Source organism: Misgurnus anguillicaudatus, chromosome 1 (assembly GCF_027580225.2).
Source record: "Misgurnus anguillicaudatus chromosome 1, ASM2758022v2, whole genome shotgun sequence".
Taxonomy (NCBI): domain Eukaryota; kingdom Metazoa; phylum Chordata; class Actinopteri; order Cypriniformes; family Cobitidae; genus Misgurnus; species Misgurnus anguillicaudatus.
In genome coordinates, this window is record NC_073337.2 from 27991924 (window position 1) to 28016320 (window position 24397).

Sequence of the window (24397 nt, forward strand, 5' to 3'; positions counted from 1 at the left end):
TCTCGAACGCTGTTGCCATGGCAATGCATCAAAGTTTACTATTATTTCAGGAATATTTAAGCCTCTTGGCATGCTTAGATTAACTTCAAATTTGGCACACACATCAGAGTTGTCAACTGTTAAGTGTTGACAAACAGGTCAGACATAGGTGTGCCTCTTTAGTTGCTCACTAGTGCCCCCGTTTGTCCAAAATGTGGGGTTTCTTTTACCTACAGTGCCTAATTGGGTCAGTAACAACATAAATAGTCCACCGATATTTACCCACTTGATTCACTTGCCCACCGTGCATCGTTTTCTCGGAGGCACCGTGTAGCGGTAAAAAAACGTGCGAGGGCCCGCCATCGCTGCTTGCAGCTATATTTAGGGCCCGAGCACCGAGGAGCAGGCCAGAATGGCCTGCACCGAAAGGTGCGAAGCCCTATTGTTTTTGCTCGGATTATTATTAGGGCCCGAGCACCGAGGAGCAGGCCAGAATGGCCTGCACCGAAAGGTGCGAAGCCCTATTGTTTTTGCTCGAATTTATTATTTTTTTTTTTATTTTTTTATTTTTTTATTATTTTTATTTTTTTTAACACTTTTGGGCATTTTGGGTGCCTTAACATACTCGAAAACTCTTGAAATTTGGCACAGACGTTAGAGTCGTCCGTCATTGCGAACAGACAAAGGCTGGAACACGGGCGTGGCACGGGGGCTCTGTAGCGCCCCCTGTAATGCAAAAACAAACAGTAGTGCGCAGATCGGGCAAACATGTACGCACATTTACGAAAGTTGGTACACATATAGATCTCATCGACCCGAACAACTTTCGCCCTCTAACATTTTAGCTCCGCCCAACAGGAAGTCCGCCATTTTGGATTGTTTAAAAAATGCATGCGGTGAACTTTTGAATACTCCTCCTAGGGGATTCAAGCAAATGACACCAAACGTGGTGATCATGATGTCAAGACATTGGACTTGCTAAATTGCGAAGGGATTTTTGATATCTCGAACGGTTCTGCCATGGCAAGGCGACAAAGTTGTGGTGAAATCAGAGAAACAGGAACTGTCTGATATCTAAGGCAAAAAATGTCTTATTGTGATGACACGCGGGGTGTTTGTTCGTCTGAACATTCCGATCGCATCGATGTGCCTATTGTAAGTCTCGGGTATAGCGCCACCAGCAGGCGCCAGGAAGTGTTGCAGTCACAAAGGTTGATTTTTTTGACAGTTCCATGTGATGTTCTTTTAAATACTCCTCCTAGAATGTTTATGCGATTGACACCAAAAGTGGTCAACATGATGCCAAGACATTGTAAATGATAAATTGCGAAGGGATTTTTGATATCTCAAACGCTGTTCCCATGGCAACGCGTCAAACTTTACTTTCATTTTAAAGGCATATTTAAGCCTTTCAGTTTCATACAGTTAACTTTTAATTACTCCACATAGGATTTTAATGCTATTTACACGAGAAGTGGTCAACATGATGCCGAGACAATGTAGATGATAAAGTCCGTAGGGATTTTTGATATCTCAAACGCTGTTCCCATGGCAACCTGTCAAACTTTACTTTCATTTTAAAGGCATATTTAAGCCTTTCAGTTGCATACAGTTAACTTTTAAATACTCCTTCTAGGATTTTCATGCGATTGACACGAGAAGTGGTCAAGATGATGCCGAGACATTGTAGATGATAAATTGCGAAGGGATTTTTGATATCTCGAACGCTGTTCCCATGGCAATGCATCAAACTTTACTTTCATTTTTACACATATTTAAGGCTGACAGTTACATGCTGTGAACCTTTAAATACTCCTCGTATGGGATTCATGCGATTGACACCAGAAGTGGTCAAGATGATGCCGAGACATTGTAGATGATAAATTGCGAAGGAATTTTTGACATCTCGAACGCTGTTTCCATGGCAATGCGTCAAACTTTACTTTAATTTCAGGCATGTTTAAGGCTCTTGGCGTGCTTAGTTGAACTTTAAATTTGGCACACACATCAGAGTTTTCGGCTGTTAAGTGTTGACAAAAAGGTCAGACATAGGCGTGTCTCTTAAGTGGCTCACTAGTGCCCCTGTTTGTCTAAAATGTGGGGTTTCTTTTACCTACAGTCCCCAAATGGCTCAGAAACAACATTAAATAGCCCACTGATATTTTACCCACTTGATGCCCTTGCCCACCGTGCATCGTTTTCTCGGACGCACCGTGTAGCGGTAAAAAAACGTGCGAGGGCCCGCCATTGCTGCTTGCAGCTATATTTATTTTTTTTTTTTTTATTATTTTTATTTTTTTTAACACTTTTGGGCATTTTGGGTGCCTTAACATACTCGAAAACTCTTGAAATTTGGCACAGACGTCAGAGTCGTCCGTCATTGCAAATGGGCAAAGGCTGGAACACGGGCGTGGCACGGGGGCTCTGTAGCGCCCCCTGTAATGCAAAACAAAACATTGATGCACAGATCGTGCAAACATGTACGCACATGTACGAGAGTTGGTACGCATATAGATCTCATCGACCCGAACAACTTTCGCCCTCTAACATTTAAGCTCCGCCCAACAGGAAGTCAGCTATTTTGGATCGTTTAAAAAATGCATACGTTGAACTTTTGAATACTCCTCCTAGAGGATGCATGCGATTGACACCAAAAGTGGTGAACATGATGTCGAGACATTGGACTTGCTAAATTGCGAAGGGATTTTTGATATCTCAAACGGTTCTGCCATGGCGAGCCGACAAAGTTGTGGCGAAATCAGAGAAACAGGAAGTGTCTAATATCTAAAGCAAAAAATGTCTTATTGTAATGACACGCGGGGTGTTTGTTCGTCTGAAGATTCCGATCGCATCGATGTGCCTATTGTGAGTCTCGGGTATAGCGCCACCACCAGGCGCCAGGAAGTGTGTCAGTCACAAAGCTGGATTTTTTTGACAGTTCCATGCAATGTTCTTTTAAATACTCCTTCTAGGATTTTCATGCGATTGACACCAAAAGTGGTCACCATGATGCCGAGACATTGTAGATGATAAATTGCGAAGGGATTTTTGATATCTCAAACGCTGTTCCCATGGCAACGCGTCAAACTTTACTTTCATTTTAAAGGCATATTTAAGCCTTTCAGTTCCATACAGTTAACTTTTAAATACTCCTTCTAGGATTTTCATGCGATTGACACCAAAAGTGGTCAACATGATGCCGAGACATTGTAGATGATAAATTGCGAAGGGATTTTTGATATCTCAAACGCTGTTCCCATGGCAACGCGTCAAACTTTACTTTCATTTTAAAGGCATATTTAAGCCTTTCAGTTCCATACAGTTAACTTTTAAATACTCCTTCTAGGATTTTCATGCGATTTACACGAGAAGTGGTCAACATGATGCCGAGACATTGTAGATGATAAATTGCGAAGGGATTATGATATCTCAAACGCTGTTGCCATGGCAATGCATCAAACTTTACTTTCATTTTTACACATATTTAAGGCTGACAGTTACATGCTGTGAACCTTTAAATACTCCTCGTATGGGATTCATGCGATTGACACCAGAAGTGGTCAACATGATGCCGAGACATTGTAGATGATAAATTGCGAAGGAATTTTAGACATCTCGAACGCTGTTCTCATGGCAACGCGTCAAACTTTACTTTAATTTCAGGCATGTTTAAGGCTCTTGGCGTGCTTAGTTGAACTTTAAATTTGGCACACACATCCAGAGATGTATAAAGTACTAGGGACCCAGAGTTGAGTAAAAGTACAAGTGCTCTATCAAAAAAGTGAGCACACCACTTAAGTGGAAGTACTGAAGTATTAAACATGTTTTGTACTTAAGTATTGCAAGTAGTTTATTTTAAAATATACTACTCAAGTACTGAAAGTAAAAGTACAAGTATTGTGTAATGTAGTTATTAAAGAAAACAGTCAAAAGTTTGAATATAATATTGTTTATATTATTTCAAATGTTTAAGCTAAAGGACACTCACAATTGCTTTGGCTGTAGCAGGAGTACAAGGACAGGAATGTTCAGATTAATTTAACTAATATGGCAATAGAGAATTCAGAATTAATAAAATATTAGTCGATGTAATGGTAATAGGTAAAGGTACAAGATGTTTCAATGTATTTAGGTTTCCTTCTTTCGCGCACACTCGCCCTTTTTCGCGAATTCTCTCTCTCTATCGGTCTCTCTCGTGCACTTTGGTTCTCTCTTCACTTCACATTTGTCCACAACCGCGGCTCATATTTGTGAGTAAGAGGGAGGGAGGGGTCCGCTCTTCACTATCTCCTATTGGTTTAGACCACAATCTGTGTGTGTTTCTAATGTGTATCACCGCTCCGGCAGTGATAATGTGGGTTTGGAATGATTTGTAACATTTGAGTGTAACGAGTAACTATGCAGCACATAAAAAATTTATTGGAGTAAAAGTATTAAACTCATCGAAAATATGTACTGAAGTAAAAGTGGAAGTAGGAGAAAAAAAGAATACTTCAGTAGAGTACAGATACTGCCTATTAGTACTTAAGTACAGTAGTGAAGTAGTTCTACTTCGTTACTATACATCTCTGCACACATCAGAGTTTTCGGCTGTTAAGTGTTGACAAAAAGGTCAGACATAGGCGTGTCTCTTAAGTGGCTCACTAGTGCACCTGTTTGTCTAAAATGTGGGGTTTCTTTTACCTACAGTCCCCAAATGGCTCAGAAACAACATTAAATAGCCCACTGATATTTTACCCACTTGATGCCCTTGCCCACCGTGCATCGTTTTCTCGGACGCACCATGTAGCGGTAAAAAAACGTGCGAGGGCCCGCCATTGCTGCTTGCAGCTATATTTTTTTTTTATTTTTTTTAACACTTTTGGACATTTTGGGTGCCTTAACATACTCGAAAACTCTTGAAATTTGGCACAGACATTAGAGTCGTCCGTCATTGCGAACAGACAAAGGCTGGAACACGGGCGTGGCACGGGGGCTCTGTAGCGCCCCCTGTAATGCAAAAACAAACAGTAGTGCGCAGATCGGGCAAACATGTACGCACATTTACGAAAGTTGGTACACATATAGATCTCATCGACCCGAACAACTTTCGCCCTCTAACATTTTAGCTCCGCCCAACAGGAAGTCCGCCATTTTGGATTGTTTAAAAAATGCATGCGGTGAACTTTTGAATACTCCTCCTAGGGGATTCAAGCAAATGACACCAAACGTGGTGATCATGATGTCAAGACATTGGACTTGCTAAATTGCGAAGGGATTTTTGATATCTCGAACGGTGTTGCAATGGCGAAGCGACAAAGTCATGGCGAAATCAGAGAAACAGGAAGTGTCTAATATCTAAGGCAAAAAATGTCTTATTGTAATGACACGCAGGACGTTTGTTCGTCTGAAGATTCCGAACGCATCGATGTGCCTATTGTGAGTCTCGGGTATAGCGCCACCACCAGGCGCCAGGAAGTGTGTCAGTCACAAAGGTGGATTTTTTTGACAGTTCCATCCAATGCTCTTTTAAATACTCCTTCTAGGATTTTCATGCGATTGACACCAAAAGTGGTCAACATGATGCCGAGGCATAGTAGATGATAAATTGCGAAGGGATTTTTGATATCTCAAACGCTGTTCCCATGGCAACGCGTCAAATTTTACTTTAATTTCAGGCATGTTTAAGGCTCTTGGCGTGCTTAGATTAACCTAAAACTTGGCACACACATCAGAGTTGTTGACTGTTAAGTTGTGCACAAAAAGGTCAGACATAGGCGTGTCTCTTAAGTGGCTCACCAGCGCCCCCGTTTGTCTAAAATGTGGGGTTTCTTTTACCTACAGTCCCCAAATGGGTCAATAACAACATGAAAAAGCCCACTGATATTTACCCACTTGATGCACTTGCTCACCGTGCATCGTTTTCTCGGAGGCATCGTATAGCGGTAAAATAACGTGCGAGGGCCCGCCATCGCTGCTTGCAGCTATATTTTTTTTTTTATTTTTTTTTTTAAGTTTCGGGGCAATTTGGGGGCCTTAACATACTCAAAAACTCTTGAAAATTGGCAGAGATGTCAGAGTCGTCGGCCATTAGGACCCGGCAAAGGCTGGAACTCGGGCGTGGCAAGGGAGCTCTGTAGCGCCCCCTGTAATGCAAAAACAAACATTGGGGCACAGATCGGGCAAAAATGTACGCACATGTACGAGAGTTGGTACGCATATAGATCTCATCGACCCGAACAACTTTCGCCCTCTAACATTTAAGCTCCGCCCAACAGGAAGTCAGCTATTTTGGATTGTTTAAAAAATGCATGTGTTGAACTTTTGAATACTCCTCCTAGAGGATGCATGCGATTGACACCAAAAGTGGTGAACATGATGTCCAGACATTGGACTTGCTAAATTGCGAAGGGATTTTTGATATCTCGAGCGGTTCTGCCGTGGCGAGCCGACAAAGTTGTGGCGAAATCAGAGAAACAGGAAGTGTCTAATATCTAAAGCAAAAAATGTCTTATTGTAATGACACGCGGGGTGTTTGTTCGTCTGAAGATTCCGATCGCATCGATGTGCCTATTGTGACTCCCGGGTATAGCGCCACCAGCAGGCGCCAGGAAGTGTGTCAGTCACAAAGCTGGATTTTTTTGAAAGTTCCATGCAATGTTCTTTTAAATACTCCTTCTAGGATTTTCATGCGATTGACACCAAAAGTGGTCACCATGATGCCGAGACATTGTAGATGATAAATTGCGAAGGGATTTTTGATATCTCAAACGCTATTCCCATGGCAACGCGTCAAACTTTACTTTCATTTTAAAGGCATATTTAAGCCTTTCAGTTGCATACAGTTAACTTTTAAATACTCCTTCTAGGATTTTCATGCGTTTGACACGAGAAGTGGTCAACATGATGCCGAGACATTGTAGATGATAAATTGCGAAGGGATTTTTGATATCTCAAACGCTGTTCCCATGGCAACCTGTCAAACTTTACTTTCATTTTAAGGCATATTTAAACCTTACAGCTGCATGCGGTAAACTTTTAAATACTCCTTCTGAGGAAATAATGTGATTGACTCCAGAAGGGGTCAACATAATGCAAAGACATTGTAGATGATAAATCGCGAAGGGATTTTTGATATCTCGAACGCTGTTCCCATGGCAATGCATCAAACTTTACTTTCATTTTTACACATATTTAAGGCTGACAGTTACATGCTGTGAACCTTTAAATACTCATTCTAGAAAAATCATGCGATTGACACCAGAAGTGGTCAACATGATGCCGAGACATTGTAGATGATAAATTGCGAAGGAATTTTTGACATCTCGAACGCTGTTCCCATGGCAACGCGTCAAACTTTACTTCAATTTCAGGCATGTTTAAGGCTCTTGGCGTGCTTAGTTGAACTTTAAATTTGGCACACACATCAGAGTTGTCGGCTGTTAAGTGTTGACAAATACGTCAGATAAAGGCGTGTCTATTTAGTGGCTCTCTAGTGCCCCTGTTTGTCTAAAATGTGGGGTTTCTTTTACCTACAGTCCCCTCAGAAACAACATTAAATAGCCCACTGATATTTTACCCACTTGATGCCCTTGCCCACCGTGCATCGTTTTCTCGGATGCACCGTGTAGCGGTAAAAAAACGTGCGAGGGCCCGCCATTGCTGCTTGCAGCTATATTTTTTTTTTTTTTTTTTTTTTTTTTTTAAAAATTTTGGGCATTTTGGGTGCCTTAACATAAACGAAAACAATTGAAATTTTGCACAGACGTCAGAGTCGTCCGTCATTGCGAACGGGCAAAGGCTGGAACACGGGCGTGGCACGGGGGCTCTGTAGCGCCCCCTGTAATGCAAAAAAAAACATTGATGCACAGATCGTGCAAACATGTACGCACATGTACGAGAGTTGGTACGCATATAGATCTCATCGACCCGAACAACTTTCGCCCTCTAACATTTAAGCTCCGCCCAACAGGAAGTCAGCTATTTTGGATCGTTTAAAAAATGCATGCGTTGAACTTTTGAATACTCCTCCTAGAGGAATCATGCGATTGACACCAAAAGTGGTGAACATGATGTCGAGACATTGGACTTGCTAAATTGCGAAGGGATTTTTGATATCTCGAACGGTTCTGCCATGGCGAGCCGACAAAGTCGTGGCGAAATCAGAGAAACAGGAAGTGTCTAATATCTAAGGCAAAAAATGTCTAATTGTGATGACACGCGGGGTGTTTGTTCGTCTAAAGATTCCGATCGCATCGATGTGCCTATTGTGACTCCCGGGTATAGCGCCACCAGCAGGCGCCAGGAAGTGTGTCAGTCACAAAGCTGGATTTTTTTGAAAGTTCCATGCAATGTTCTTTTAAATACTCCTTCTAGGATTTTCATACGATTGACACCAAAAGTGGTCACCATGATGCCGAGACATTGTAGATGATAAATTGCGAAGGGATTTTTGATATCTCAAACGGTATTCCCATGGCAATGCGTCAAACTTTACTTTCATTTTAAAGGCATATTTAAGCCTTTCAGTTTTATACAGTTAACTTTTAAATACTCCTTCTAGGATTTTCATGCGATTGACACGAGAAGTGGTCAACATGATGCCGAGACACTGTAGATGATAAATTGCGAAGGGATTTTTGATATCTCAAACGCTGTTCCCATGGCAACCTGTCAAACTTTACTTTCATTTTAAAGGCATATTTAAGCCTTTCAGTTTTATACAGTTAACTTTTAAATACTCCTTCTAGGATTTTCATGCGATTGACACGAGAAGTGGTCAACATGATGCCGAGACACTGTAGATGATAAATTGCGAAGGGATTTTTGATATCTCAAACGCTGTTCCCATGGCAACCTGTCAAACTTTACTTTCATTTTAAAGGCATATTTAAGCCTTTCAGTTTTATACAGTTAACTTTTAAATACTCCTTCTAGGATTTTCATGCGATTGACACGAGAAGTGGTCAACATGATGCCGAGACACTGTAGATGATAAATTGCGAAGGGATTTTTGATATCTCAAACGGTATTCCCATGGCAACCTGTCAAACTTTACTTTCATTTTAAAGGCATATTTAAGCCTTTCAGTTTTATACAGTTAACTTTTAAATACTCCTTCTAGGATTTTCATGCGATTGACACGAGAAGTGGTCAACATGATGCCGAGACATTGTAGATGATAAATTGCGAAGGGATTTTTGATATCTGAAACGCTGTTCACATGGCAATGCATCAAACTTTACTTTCATTTTTACACATTTTTAAGGCTGACAGTTACATGCTGTGAATCTTTAAATACTCCTCGTATGGGATTCATGCGATTGACACCAGAAGTGGTCAACATGATGCCGAGACATTGTAAATGATAAATTGGGAAGGAATTTTAGACATCTCGAACGCTGTTCCCATGGCAACGCGTCAAACTTTACTTTAATTTCAGGCATGTTTAAGGCTCTTGGCGTGCTGAGTTTAACTTTAAATTTGGCACACACATCCAGAGATGTATAAAGTACTAGGGACCCAGACTTGAGTAAAAGTACAAGTGCTCTATCAAAAAAGTGAGCACACCACTTAAGTGGAAGTACTGAAGTATTAAACATGTTTTGTACTTAAGTATTGCAAGTAGTTTATTTTAAAATATACTACTCAAGTACTGAAAGTAAAAGTACAAGTATTGTGTAATGTAGTTATTAAAGAAAACAGTCAAAAGTTTGAATATAATATTGTTTATATTATTTCAAATGTTTAAGCTAAAGGACACTCACAATTGCTTTGGCTGTAGCAGGAGTACAAGGACATGAATGTTCAGATTAATTTAACTAATATGGCAATAGAAAATTCAGAATTAATAAAATATTAGTCGATGTAATAGGTAAAGGTACAAGATGTTTCAATGTATTTAGGTTTCCTTCTTTCGCGCACACTCGCCCTTTCTCGCGAATTCTCTCTCTCTATCGGTCTCTCTCGTGCACTTTGGTTCTCTCTCGACTTCACATTTGTCCACAACCGCGGCTCATATTTGTGAGTGAGAGGGAGAGAGGGGTCCGCTCTTCACTATCTCCTATTGGTTTAGACCACAATCTGTGTGTGTTTCTAATGTGTATCACCGCTCCGGCAGTGATAATGTAGGTTTGGAATGATTCGTAACATTTAAGTGTAACGAGAAACTATGCAGCACATAAAAAATGTATTGGAGTAAAAGTATTAAACTCATCGAAAATATGTACTGAAGTAAAAGTGGAAGTAGGAGGAAAAAATAATACTTCAGTAGATTACAGATACTGCCTTTTAGTACTTAAGTACAGTAGTGAAGTAGTTCTACTTCGTTACTATACATCTCTGCACACATCAGAGTTTTCGGCTGTTAAGTGTTGACAAAAAGGTCAGACATAGGCGTGTCTCTTAAGTGGCTCACCAGTGCACCTGTTTGTCTAAAATGTGGGGTTTCTTTTACCTACAGTCCCCAAATGGCTCAGAAACAACATTAAATAGCCCACTGATATTTTACCCACTTGATGCCCTTGCCCACCGTGCATCGTTTTCTCGGACGCACTGTGTAGCGGTAAAAAAACGTGCGAGGGCCCGCCATTGCTGCTTGCAGCTATATTTTTTATTTATTTATTTATTTTTTTTTTCAACACTTTTGGACATTTTGGGAGCCTTAACATACTCGAAAACTCTTGAAATTTGGCACAGACATCAGAGTCGTCCGTGATCGCCGAAAGCCAAAGGCTGGAACACGGGCGTGGCACGGGGGCTCTGTAGCGCCCCCTGTAATGCAAAAACAAACAGGAGTGCACAGATCGGGCAAACATGTACGCACATTTACGAAAGTTGGTACACATATAGATCTCATCTACCCGAACAACTTTCGCCCTCTAACATTTTAGCTCCGCCCAACAGGAAGTCCGCCATTTTGGATTGTTTAAAAAATGCATGCGGTGAACTTTTGAATACTCCTCCTAGGGGATTCATGCAAATGACACCAAATGTGGTGATCATGATGTCAAGACATTGGACTTGCTAAATTGCGAAGGGATTTTTGATATCTCAAACGGTGTTGCCATGGCGAAGCGGCAAAGTCATGGCGAAATCAGAGAAACAGGAAGTGTCTAATATCTAAGGCAAAAAATGTCTTATAGTGATGACACGCGGGGTGTTTGTTCGTCTGAAGATTCCGATCGCATCGATGTGCCTATTGTAAGTCTCGGGTATAGCGCCACCACCAGGCGCCAGGAAGTGTTGCAGTCACAAAGGTTGATTTTTTTGACAGTTCCATGTGATGTTCTTTTAAATACTCGTCCTAGAATGTTTATGCGATTGACACCAAAAGTGGTCAACATGATGCCAAGACATAGTAGATAATAAATTGCGAAGGGATTTTTGATATCTCAAACGTTGTTCCCATGACAACGCGTCAAACTTTACTTTCATTTTAAAGCCATATTTAAGCCCTTCAGTTGCATGCAGTGAACTTTTCAATACTCCTTCTAGGATATTCATGCGATTGACACCAAACGTGGTCAACATGATGCCGAGACATTGGAGATGATAAATAGTGAAGGGATTTTTGATATCTCAAACGCTGTTCCCATGGCAACGCGTCAAACTTTTTACTTTCATTTTAAAGGCTTATTTAAGCCTGACAGTCGCATGCAATGTTCTTTTTAATACTCCTTCTAGGGAAATAATGCAATTCACACCAGAAGTTGTCAACATGATGCTAAGACATTGTAGACGCTAAATTGCAAAGGAATTTTTGACATCTCTAACGCTGTTCCCATGGCAACGTGTCAAACTTTACTTTTATGTCAGGCATATTTAAGGCTCTTGGTGTGCTTAGATTAACTTTAAATTTGGCACACACATCAGATTTGTCGGCTGTTAAGTGTTGACAAAAACGTCAGATAAAGGCGTGTCTATTTAGTGGCTCACTAGCGCCCCCGTTTGTCTAAAATGTGGGGTTTCTTTTACCTACAGTACCTAAATGGGTCAGTAGCAGCATGATATTTACCCACTTGATGCACTTGCCCACCGTGCATCGTTTTCTCGGAGGCACCGTATAGCGGTAAACAAACGTGCGAGGGCCCGCCATCGCTGCTTGCAGCTATATTTAGGGCCCGAGCACCGAGGAGCAGGCCAGAATGGCCTGCACCGAAAGGTGCGAAGCCCTATTGTTTTTGCTCGGATTATTATTTTTTTAGGGCCCGAGCACCGAGGAGCAGGCCAGAATGGCCTGCACCGAAAGGTGCGAAGCCCTATTGTTTTTGCTCGGATTTATTATTTTTATTATTATTTTTTTTTAACATTTTTGGGCATTTTGGGTGCCTAAACATACTCGAAAACTCTTGAAATTTGGCACAGACGTCAGAGTCGTCGGCCATTAGGACTGGGCAAAGGCTGGAACACGGGCGTGGCAAGGGAGCTCTGTAGCGCCCCCTGTAATGCAAAAACAAACATTGGGGCACAGATTCGGCAAAAATGTACGCACATGTACGAGAGTTGATACGCATATAGATCTCATCGACCCAAACAACTTTCGCCCTCTAAAATTTAAGCTCCGCCCAACAGGAAGTCAGCCATTTTGGATTGTTTAAAAAATGCATGCGGTGAACTTTTAAATACTCCTCCTAGGGGATTCATGCAAATGACACCAAACGTGGTGATCATGAGGTCAAGACATTGGACTTGCTAAATTGCGAAGGGATTTTTGATATCTCGAACGGTGTTGCCATGGCGATGCGGCAAAGTCATGGCAAAATCAGAGAAACAGGAAGTGTCTAATATCTATGGCAAAAAATATCTTATTTTGATGCCATGCGGAGTGTTTGTTCGCCTGAAGATTCCGATCGCATCGATGTGCCTATTGTGAGTCTCGGGTATAGCGCCACCACCAGGCGCCAGGAAGTGTGTCAGTCACAAAGGTGGATTTTTTTGACAGTTCCATCCGATGTTCTTTTAAATACTCCTTCTAGGATTTTTATGTGATTGACACCAAAAGTGGTCAACATGATGCCAAGGCATAGTAGATGATAAATTGCGAAGGGATTTTTGATATCTCGAACGCTGTTCCCATGGCAATGCCCCAACCTTTACTTTTATTTCAGGCATATTTAGGGCTCTTGGCGTGCTTAGATTAACCTAAAAGTTGGCACACACATCAGAGTTGTCGGCTGTTAAGTGTGCACAAAAAGGTCCGACATAGGCGTGTCTCTTAAGTGGCTCACTAGCGCCCCCGTTTGTCTAAAATGTGTTTTTTTTTTACCTACAGTCCCCAAAAGGGTCAGTACCAAAAATATAATAGTCCACCGATATTTACCCACTTGATGCACTTGCCCACCGTGCATCGTTTTCTCGAAGGCACCGTGTCGCGGTAAAAAAAACGTGCGAGGGCCCGCCATTGCTGCTTGCAGCTATATTTATTTTTATTTTTATTTTTATTTTTATTATTATTATTTTTTTTTAACACTTTTGGGCACTTTGGGTGCCTAAACATACTCGAAAACTCTTGAAATTTGGCACAGACGTCAGAGTCGTCGGCCATCAGGTCTGGGCAAAGGCTGGAACACGGGCGTGGCAGGGGGGCTCTGTAGCGCCCCCTGTAATGCAAAAACAAACATTGGGGCACAGATCGGGCAAACATGTACGCACATGTACGAGAGTTGGTACGCATATAGATCTCATCGACCTGAACAACTTTCGCCCTCTAACATTTTAGCTCCGCCCAACAGGAAGTCGGCCATTTTGGATTGTTTAAAAAATGCATGCAGTGAACTTTTAAATACTCCTCCTAGAGGATTCATGCAAATGACACCAAACGTGGTGATCATGATGTCGAGACATTGTACTTGCTAAATTGCGAAGGGATTTTTGATATCTCAAACGGTTCTGCCATGGCGAGGCGACAAAGTTGTGGCGAAATCAGAGAAACAGGAAGTGTCTAATATCTAAGGCAAAAAATGTCTAATTGTGATGACACGCGGGGTGTTTGTTCTTCTGAAGCTTCCGATCGCATCGATGTGCCTATTGTGAGTCTCGGGTATAGCGCCACCACCAGGCGCCAGGAAGTGTGTCAGTCACAAAGGTGGATTTTTTTGACAGTTGCATGCAATGTTCTTTTAAATACTCCTCCTAGAATATTCATGCGATTGACACCAAAAGTGGTCACCATGATGCCGAGACATCGTAGATGATAAATTGCGAAGGGATTTTTGATATCTCAAACGCTGTTCCCATGGCAACGCGTCAAACTTTACTTTCATTTTAAAGGCATATTTAAGCCTTTCAGTTGCATACAGTTAACTTTTAAATACTCCTTCTAGGATTTTCATGCGATTGACACGAGAAGTGGTCAACATGATACCGAGACATTGTAGATGATAAATTGCGAAGGGATTTTTGATATCTCAAACGCTGTTCCCATGGCAATGCATCAAACTTTACTTTCATTTTTACACATATTTAAGGCTGACAGTTACATGCTGTGAACTTTTAAATACTCCTCGTATGGGATTCATGCGATTGACACCAGAAGTGGTCGACATGATGCCGAGACATTGTAGATGATAAATTGCGAAGGAATTTTTGACATCTCGAACGCTGTTCCCATGGCAACGCGTCAAACTTTACTTTAATTTCAGGCATATTTAAGGCTCTTGGCGTGCTTAGTTTAAGTTTAAATTTGGCACACACATCAGAGTTTTCGGCTGTTAAGTGTTGACAAAAAGGTCACACACAGGCGTGTCTCTTAAGTGGCTCACTAGTGCCCCTGTTTGTCTAAAATGTGGGGTTTCTTTTACCTACAGTCCCCAAATGCCTCAGAAACAACATTAAATAGCCCACTGATATTTTACCCACTTGATGCCCTTGCCCGCCGTGCATCGTTTTCTCGGACGCACCGTGTAGCGGTAAAAAAACGTGCGAGGGCCCGCCATTGCTGCTTGCAGCTATATTTATTTTTATTTCTTTTTTTTTTTTTTTTTTTTTCAACACTTTTGGACATTTTGGGGGCCTTAACATACTCGAAAACTCTTGAAATTTGGCACAGACATCAGAGTCGTCCGTGATCGCCGAAAGCCAAAGGCTGGAACACGGGCGTGGCACGGGGGCTCTGTAGCGCCCCCTGTAATGCAAAAACAAACAGGAGTGCACAGATCGGGCAAACATGTACGCACATTTACGAAAGTTGGTACACATATAGATCTCATCGACCCGAACAACTTTCGCCCTCTAACATTTTAGCTCCGCCCAACAGGAAGTCCGCCATTTTGGATTGTTTAAAAAATGCATGCGGTGAACTTTTGAATACTCCTCCTAGGGGATTCATGCAAATGACACCAAATGTGGTGATCATGATGTCAAGACATTGGACTTGCTAAATTGCGAAGGGATTTTTGATATCTCGAACGGTGTTGCCATGGCGAAGTGGCAAATCATGGCGAAATCAGAGAAACAGGAAGTGTCTAATATCTAAGGCAAAAAATGTCTTATAGTGATGACACGTGGGGTGTTTGTTCGTCTGAAGATTCTGATCGCATCGATGTGCCTATTGTGAGTCTCGGGTATAGCGCCACCACCAGGCGCCAGGAAGTGTTGCAGTCACAAAGGTTGATTTTTTTGACAGTTCCATGTGATGTTCTTTTAAATACTCCTCCTAGAATGTTTATGCGATTGACACCAAAAGTGGTCAACATGATGCCAAGACATAGTAGATGATAAATTGCGAAGGGATTTTTGATATCTCAAACGTTGTTCCCATGGCAACGCATCAAACTTTACTTTCATTTTAAAGGCATATTTAAGCCCTTCAGTTGCATGCAGTTAACTTTTAAATACTCCTTCTAGAATAATCATGCAATTGACACCAAAAGTGGTCAATATGATGCAGAGACATTGTAGACGAAGGGATTTTTGATATCTCCAACTCTGTTCCCATGGCAACGTGTCAAACTTTACTTTCATTTTTACACATATTTAAGACTGACAGTTACATGCTGTGAACTTTTAAATACTCCTTGTATGGGATTCATGCGATTGACACCAAAAGTGGTCAACATCATGCTGAGACATTGTAGATGCTAAATTGCGAAGGAATTTTTGACATCTCGAACGCTGTTCCCATGGCAACGCGTCAAACTTTACTTTCATTTCAGGCATATTTAAGGCTCTTGGCGTGCTTAGATTAAATTTAAATTTGGCACACACATCAGAGTTGTCGGCTGTTAAGTGTTGACAAAAAGGTCAGACATAGGCGTGTCTCTTAAGTGGCTCACTAGTGCCCCCGTTTGTTTAAAATGTGGGGTTTCTTTTACCTACAGTCCCCAAATGGCTCAGAAACAACATTAAATAGCCCACTGATATTTACCCACTTGATGCACATGCCCACCGTGCATCGTTTTCTCGGAGGCACCGTGTAGCGGTAAACAAACGTGCGAGGGCCCGCCATCGCTGCTTGCAGCTATATTTAGGGCCCGAGCACCGAGGAGCAGGCCAGAATGGCCTGCACCGAAAGGTGCGAAGCCCTATTGTTTTTGCTCGGATTATTATTTTTATTATTATTATTTTTATTTTTTTTATTTTTTTTAACACTTTTGGACATTTTGGGGGCCTTAACATACTCGAAAACTCTTGAAATTTGGCACAGACGTCAGAGTCGTCCGTCATCGCCGAAAGCCAAAGGCTGGACCACGGGCGTGGCAAGGGAGGTCTGTAGCGCCCCCTGTAATTCAAGAACAAACATTGGGGCACAGATCGGGCAAAAATGTACGCACATGTACGAGAGTTGGTACACATATAGATCTCATCGACCCGAACAACTTTCGCCCTCTAACATTTAAGCTCCGCCCAACAGGAAGTCGGCTACTTTGGATTGTTTAAAAAATGCATGCAGTGAACTTTTGAATACTCCTCCTAGAGGATGCATGCGATTGACACCAAAAGTGGTGATCATGATGTCGAGACATTGTACTTGCTAAATTGCGAAGGGATTTTTGATATCTCGAACGGTTCTGCCATGGCGAGCCGACAAAGTTGTGGCGAAATCAGAGAAACAGGAAGTGTCTAATATCTAAGGCAAAAAATGTCTTATTGTGATGACACGCGGGGTGTTTGTTCGTTTGAAGATTCCGATCGCATTGATGTGCCTATTGTAAATCTCGGGTATAGCGCCACCACCAGGCGCCAGGAAGTGTTGCAGTCACAAAGGTTGATTTTTTTTACATTTCCATGTGATGTTCTTTTAAATACTCCTCCTAGAATGTTTATGCGATTGACACCAAAAGTGGTCAACATGATGCGAAGACATTGTAGATGATAAATTGCGAAGGGATTTTTGATATCTCGAACGTTGTTCCCATGGCAACGCGTCCAACTTTACTTTCATTTTAAAGGCATATTTAAGCCCTTCAGCTGCATGCAGTGAACTTCTCAATACTCCTTCTAGGATATTCATGCGATTGACACCAAACGTGGTCAACATGATGCCGAGACATTGTAGATGATAAATTGCGAAGGGAATTTTGATATCTCAAACGGTGTTCCCATGGCAACGTGTCAAACTTTGCTTTCATTTTCCGGCATATTTAAGGCTTACAGTTACATGCAGTGAACTTTTCAATACTCCTTCTAGGACATTTATGCGATTGACACCAAACGTGGTCAACATGATGCCGAGACATTGGAGATGATAAAATGCGAAGGGATTTTTGACATTTCGAACGCTGTCGCCATGGCAACGGATCAAAGTTTACTATTATTTCAGGAATATTTAAGCCTCTTGACATGCTTAGATTAACTTCAAATTTGGCACACACATCAGAGTTGTCAACTGTTAAGTGTTGACAAACAGGTCAGACATAGGCGTGTCTCTTAAGTCGCTCACTAGCGCCCCCGTTTGTCCAAAATGTGGGGTTTCTTTTACCTACAGTCCCCAAATGGGTCAGTAACAACATAAATAGTCCACCGATATTTACCCATTTGATGCACTTGCCCACCGTGCATTGTTTTCTCGGAGGCACCGTGTAGCGGTAAAAATACATGCGAGGGCCCGCCATCGCTGCTTGCAGCTATATTTATAAATTGAGATTAATTTATAAATTATCAAGTAAAAGAGAATAATGAGTTTATTTATGAATGAAAAAAATTGATATGGAAATTAACTTTATTGTTAACATTAATTAACTGATTGAGTTGCGTTTCATAATTTCACTGATATTTAAATATGTTAATAATGGATATAATTAAATGTAACTGTATTGTCCAATCACAAATATCAATCCATTTAATTAAAAAAGTATTTTATTTTTAAAAAGAAAACATACATTTTCTAAGACAGAAATAGAGAGCAATAAATATTCATGACTGTAAATGTAATAAAATAAATGCTTTAACATTATAATATTATGCAAAATATATGCGTACATGCTCCGGAGCAGGTTATACTCAGAGAGTCATTTGCTATGGTTACTAACATAACCCGAAAGTTACCTCCATTTTTGGAACCGAAAAGAGAGGTTATACTTACTCCTAAACTTACCCGGGTAAGTCACATAATAAATGATAAGCTGATATAGTAAGGATTAAAATATATTATAATTTTCTTTGCATATAATTCTGCATTAATAGATCATCTGACGTCAATAATGATTTAATAGCAATAATAAAGGTCCCATAAGCTCCTTTGTTCAGACACTTATGATTTTATAGGCATTGGGGCTGTTAGATCAATTTGACTCCTCCTCCACATCCTCATAGTCTGTTAAAAACACATATTTATATTCATTACTGTTGTAATTGCACACAGAACATTCACCAACCAATTAGAATTAAGCATTTCACAGCAGCGTGATTAAATCTAGATAAGACCTATCAAACAAATCATTTAATAGCATAAATAAAGAAAAATAAACTAAATTACACATCTTTATTTACTGGCATCATCATATTCCTCCTGAAGTCTCAAACTAAATGACACTTAACAAGAGGAGTCTTTTAACTGCTGTTCAATAGCAATAGAAACATAACTGCAGTGATTAAAGTTCAACTCACCATTTATACCTTGACTGTTCTGTCTGATAATGATGACATCATCATAATCTTCTGGCACATCTGCTACAAGCATAAACCATAAACATAACAAATAGTAAACTTTTTCTTCTAGGCATAAATGCAAACAAAAAAAAGAAAATTGTTAAACATAACAGCTTTCTTCTGCAATGATAGTGTTTGAAAAGAGCATCTAACTACATTTTTTAATTAAATGATTTCCATTAACAGAATGCAGTAAATGTGCATCATCACATGCATCTGTGATATCCCAGTGATTTATAACATGGGCAATTTGCATTATGTGATTAATTTAAAGCAAAATAAAAAAACACATAAATGCGTTCATTACTAAAATATTTTGTACTTTAAACCGTTCTCAGTGCCACTCAATTGAGAAGGCTGTCAGCCACCATCCACAACGAATGATTTCCCGCGTCTCGCCACAAGATGGCGCCAGCAGCAATATCAGCGAACTCCGTTATTGCTCGCTACTGGTTCAAGTGGATGACCAGTTATGTATAATGTAGGGAGTGGTAAACGAGTTTATGGGGCTTGTTTTTGAGACAGCGTAGATGTGCAACAGAAACATAACTGCAGTGATTTCAGTTCAACTCACCATTTATACCTTGAATGTTCTGTCTGACAATGATGACATCATCATAATTCCCTGGTACGTCTGCTACACACATAAAATATAAGACCATATAAACATAAAGAATAATCAGTGAACACACATTTGATTAAACACACTAAGCCTAAATTAGATTAAAAGAAAGTCATTTTAAAAATTAAAGGCTATCTGAAATCACCTCCGTGAACATTATTAAGTACACTCATTAATAAATTACACATTCAATATAAGACTTACAGTTTTTATTCACTCTTTCCTTTTTAATTATTTTATAAAGTTATTTTAAAACATACTCGTTTAAGTGGACTATATTAGTAAAGCATAATGAATGAAGGGTATAGCGGACAATTTTGCACACAGCCCACCACAGGGTCATCTACAAATGTAACTTTAAACATGGCATCACACTAAAAAAAACTATAAACCATACTTTTTAACTTAACACATAGGTGTATTTCACAAAATATTATTTATTACCTCATATTTCACCCTATTGCTAAATACCTGTCTGACGATCTGCCGACAGTCCAACAGTGATGACATCATTATAGTATCCTGGAGTGATTTTCTGTTCTGCTGCACAATGTAGGGCAAAAACAGAGGTCCAATGAAATCAATTAAAACAATGGAAGCATGATCGGTTCACAATGTTACTGACATTTTATGCCACTGTCAGTGGGGACATAATTATCATACTTAATATGATAAATATATCAATATGATTAATATATTTAATAATGAATTGTGTAAATTAGGTCTTCAGCTCTTTAACCTGAGAAAAGTTCATCTTCATTTTCATATCCAGAATGCTGTTCTTCAGAGATGAGACTCCCTGTTAAAGTGAACCAGAAGAGTCAGAAACATGTTGATCATTACAAACAACCTCAATGCATTTACATCACAGAGCACATGTGTTTGATTCAATCAGTGGATACATATACTTATGTCCTTACATTAACCCATTACTTAATTATAATGAGAATGCATCTTCACTAAATGAACTGTATGAACCCCTTTACTGTTACTCAAATAACCACCAACACACACAACCTGTATAGACAGGAAGAAACAAACACACATGCACATAAAAGTACATGCATATGAACCCCCCCCCCCAACACGCACACATATACACTGATGTACACACGCGCACGCATGCACACATAACTGTAAAGATGCACCTGCAGCTCTGTGGAGGAATTGTGTAGTTTGAAGCCGGAGGTTTAACAGAACTAATAATAGACGAACATCAGCTGTCTGATAGACTCAAATATACAGTTTGCTCCTGTTTCCTTTTTCTGTTTTACTGATGTCTAAAACCTTTAACAAGATGACACTGATGGTGTGTTCATGTCTCTCCATTCCTCAACTAGTATATGAATTTCTGAACAGTTATAATCTTACATACTTAAATAACATTACGAATGAAGACTCACCTCTCCGAGTGAAGTGTTTTTGTTTGATTGTGTGTCTGTGATCAATCTCTTCATAAACTGCCTCAGTCCTGTGTCTCCTCTTAGAGAGAGCTGTAAGTTCACAACAGATGACTGATGATACACTGAATAATAAATAGGGCCCTGTTTAAGAGCGTCACTTTGCTACACGATACATCACAAGTCTGATTATTGGCAGGGATTAGTATATTTGTAATTCTGTGCATACATGCAGGTCGGAAAATTGTATATCAAAACAGTATATCATTATCACAATGCTTTGTTCTCTGGATATTTAAATTTTTTTTTTAAAGATTCAGGCGGGATTTTCTATACGCAGAAAGTAACCCCCATGATGCTGTATCTTTGACACAGCATCAAGTATTTTTATTTTACTATGAGAAATATGTAACCAGATCTTCATCTCATTACCAGGTATGCAACGTTTTTTCGTTTGATTGTTTCGTATATGAATTGGATTGGAATGTAAATTGGCTTCTGAATTATGTTTTTCCTACCTGGTTAATAAATTGTTACATTTTACATTCATTCTAATTTGCTCTGTATTATTATTGACTCTAAAATTACTATAAAGAATTAGTAATCTTCTGTTTAGGCAGGAAAGATTAGCATCACATGCTAATATTTGTTATCCTCTGTTATAGTTATCTGATTAGCAATGCAGGCTAATATTTGTTATCCTCTGCTATAACAGGGAAGCATTTGTGTACGCGACTGTAGGGGTACAACACGTTTTATTTCTATTAAGATATTAAGCTGCGTAACGTTAAATCACCATCTGCAAGCACTGGAAAAGTACCTCTCCTCATCTCTCTGTTGTGTTGAATCAGTATCAGCAGCGGCACTAAGAGCAGTAAGAGCAAAACTCCCAGTACAATCACAACCACTGGAGGATTGAAGAGAGGAGGAGTTTGTGGAGGAGTCACTGATCTCCTGTTTGTCTGAGAAACTGAAGGAGAAGCTGATGATGTTGTGGACTCAGAAACATCTGTCAATAAAGAAACAAACACACATATTAAAGAAATTGCTGAAATGATAATGAATTGATCTCTGTGTTTTCCTCTCACCTGCACAGATGAGTCTAACTTGTTCTTTGTGTGAGCAGTCAGTGTGATTTTTCAGGACATGAGGACAGTCCCACAGGTGAATCTCAGTCCCTCTGCACTCGACTCTGTTCATCCACACAACACCTTCACCAGCACCAAACGCTTTATTCCCATCAACACTCAATGCTGCTCCACAACCCAGCTGCCTGCAGACCACCTGAGCATCTCTGATGTCCCACAAATCATCACAGACTGAACCCCACACAGAGTTATGATAAACCTCCAGTCTCCCCGAACACAAACCCTTCCCTCCACTCAGTCTGAGAGGAAGATGATCTACATCACGCACATCAAACAACATTTACAACAACACACTGAAACTTTAAATGTGAAATACAAATAAAAATTTATTTGTTATTAATTAAGTATAGTAATACTTCATATAATTTCATATAAACATACTTGAACATTGTCTCTGGTATGGAGATGGTGAGGTAGAACATGACAGATGACTCCGAGGTGACTGATGGGTCTCCTTCTCTGAAATTAAAACATGTTAAAACAGCACTAATATTCAGTTAAATCTCTGATGTAATAATAATTTTAGACATTCAACTGAATAGCATCGCTGGCCGGTGACTTCTTTTTGAAGCTTGTCACAACATGTATTTAACCCATCATGTGTGTGGCTCGTCATGTCAAAATACATGCCTGCCGCAGACGTTTTGAAGGGGTTTATGATAAAATGCTTAATCTTGCTTAATCTCATGTGTAATCAAAGTTTAGTGTTAGTGTCTTGCGAGGATTTTGTCAAGGTTAGCGTCACTTTTATCATAAACCCTTTTAACGCTTGTGCTGCAAGCACATATTTTGAAATGACGTACATAGGTTCACATTACGTAACAAACACATTTTGAATTCACACCCCTTTGGAAGAGTCACCGGCAGCCACTACTGGCTAGTTCATTTTTATCTTTAGAAACATCAGTATGCATTTCATAATAAAATAATGAATAAAAAAATAATCTTACATCTGGTAAATACTTTCTTACCTGAACAGGTGATTTTAACAGAATCATTGTGACCACAGTCATTTATTCCCCAGGGTAAAGATGGACACTGCCATAGGTTAGAGTCGTGTGATCTACATTTTAGTTTATTTAGCCAATTCTGAGACCTCAATGCATCTGAATAATTGGGTTCACTGGCAGATCTTCCACAATTCAGCTCTTGACAGATCAGACTCGCTGTGTCTTTGTTCATCTGATTGTAGCAAACATTACCCCAAGATCCATTGTAGAAAACCTCCACATTCCCTTCACAGCCTTCAGTTAACCTGAACTCTTTAAACTCTAGATTGAAAACTTATATCAATCACAGTCAGTACTTTAAATTTAACATCTAAATACCCAAAATGTTGTGTTAAATAAACATTCAAAACCTATAAAATATTACAAAAACATTTAACCACAATGACCACTGCAGGTTTCAGTTTACCTGAGCAGACGACTCCTACATCCTCCTTGTGGTTACAGTCATGATCTCCCCAGACCCGTGAAGAGCAGCTCCACAGTGACGTCTCATTCCCCTCACAGTTCACATCATCCAGCCATATGGGTCCAGAACCAGGACCAAACCAGGCTGATACTGGCTGATTACTGAGAGCTACTCCACACTGCAGCTGTCTGCACACCACATGAGCATCTTTAATATCCCAGGAGTCATCACACACTGTACCCCATGAGCCTTTGTGAAAAACCTCCAGCCTTCCTGCACAATCTCCACCAGAACCCACCAACCTGATGGACTTCTGACCTAAGATTAGACAAATAATTAACCATGTAAACCCATTTTAATGATGGTCATATGGATAGATATTGTGATTCTGACTTTGGCAGGTGATTGTTGGCTGTTGTCTGGAGCTGCAGTTGAGAGTTTGTGGAGAGCTGCAGTTCCTCAGATGATCTTCAGTCCCAGAGCACTGGAAGCCCATCACACACTCATAACTGTGTTCATCACTGGATGAAGAGGAGTTAGTGAAGTTCAGCACAGAGCCACAGCCCAGCTGTCTGCAGACCACAGAGGATTCAGTGAGACTCCAGGAGTCCAGCAGAACTCTCCTCCAAACCTGATGAATGTAAACTTCCACCTCACCCTCACACTCTCTCTCTCCAGACAACCTCACTCGACCATCATGAAGAGACAGAGAGGAATCTGGAGAAAGGATTTGACATTTTCAGATTGATTACGATCACATACAG

General features: G+C 40.3%; 1 protein-coding gene and 2 long non-coding RNA genes across 4 annotated transcripts in view; all 3 read right to left on the bottom strand.

The window, feature by feature from the left end:
* The window catches only part of LOC129432123 (scavenger receptor cysteine-rich type 1 protein M130-like), a 70041-nt gene that overhangs the window by 42411 nt on the left and 3233 nt on the right, over window positions 1-24397 (bottom strand). Inside the window, 5 exon segments of the mRNA XM_073869119.1 lie at window positions 22158-22472; window positions 22599-22676; window positions 23189-23488; window positions 23634-23951; window positions 24027-24350. Of these exon segments, the coding sequence (XP_073725220.1) occupies window positions 22158-22472; window positions 22599-22676; window positions 23189-23488; window positions 23634-23951; window positions 24027-24350 (1335 nt within the window).
* LOC129432468 (uncharacterized) lies at window positions 18238-19144 on the bottom strand. Its single transcript, XR_008640132.2, has 2 exons — window positions 19006-19144; window positions 18238-18712 (listed from the first exon to the last, which is right to left on the bottom strand). It is a non-coding gene; the product is annotated as an uncharacterized lncRNA (long non-coding RNA).
* Window positions 20141-21291, bottom strand: LOC141365022 (uncharacterized). Of its 2 annotated transcripts, none has more exons than XR_012370332.1 (3): window positions 21073-21291; window positions 20409-20468; window positions 20141-20209 (listed from the first exon to the last, which is right to left on the bottom strand). It is a non-coding gene; the product is annotated as an uncharacterized lncRNA (long non-coding RNA). The 2 variants fall into 2 exon arrangements; XR_012370331.1 differs by having other exon boundaries at window positions 20141-20212.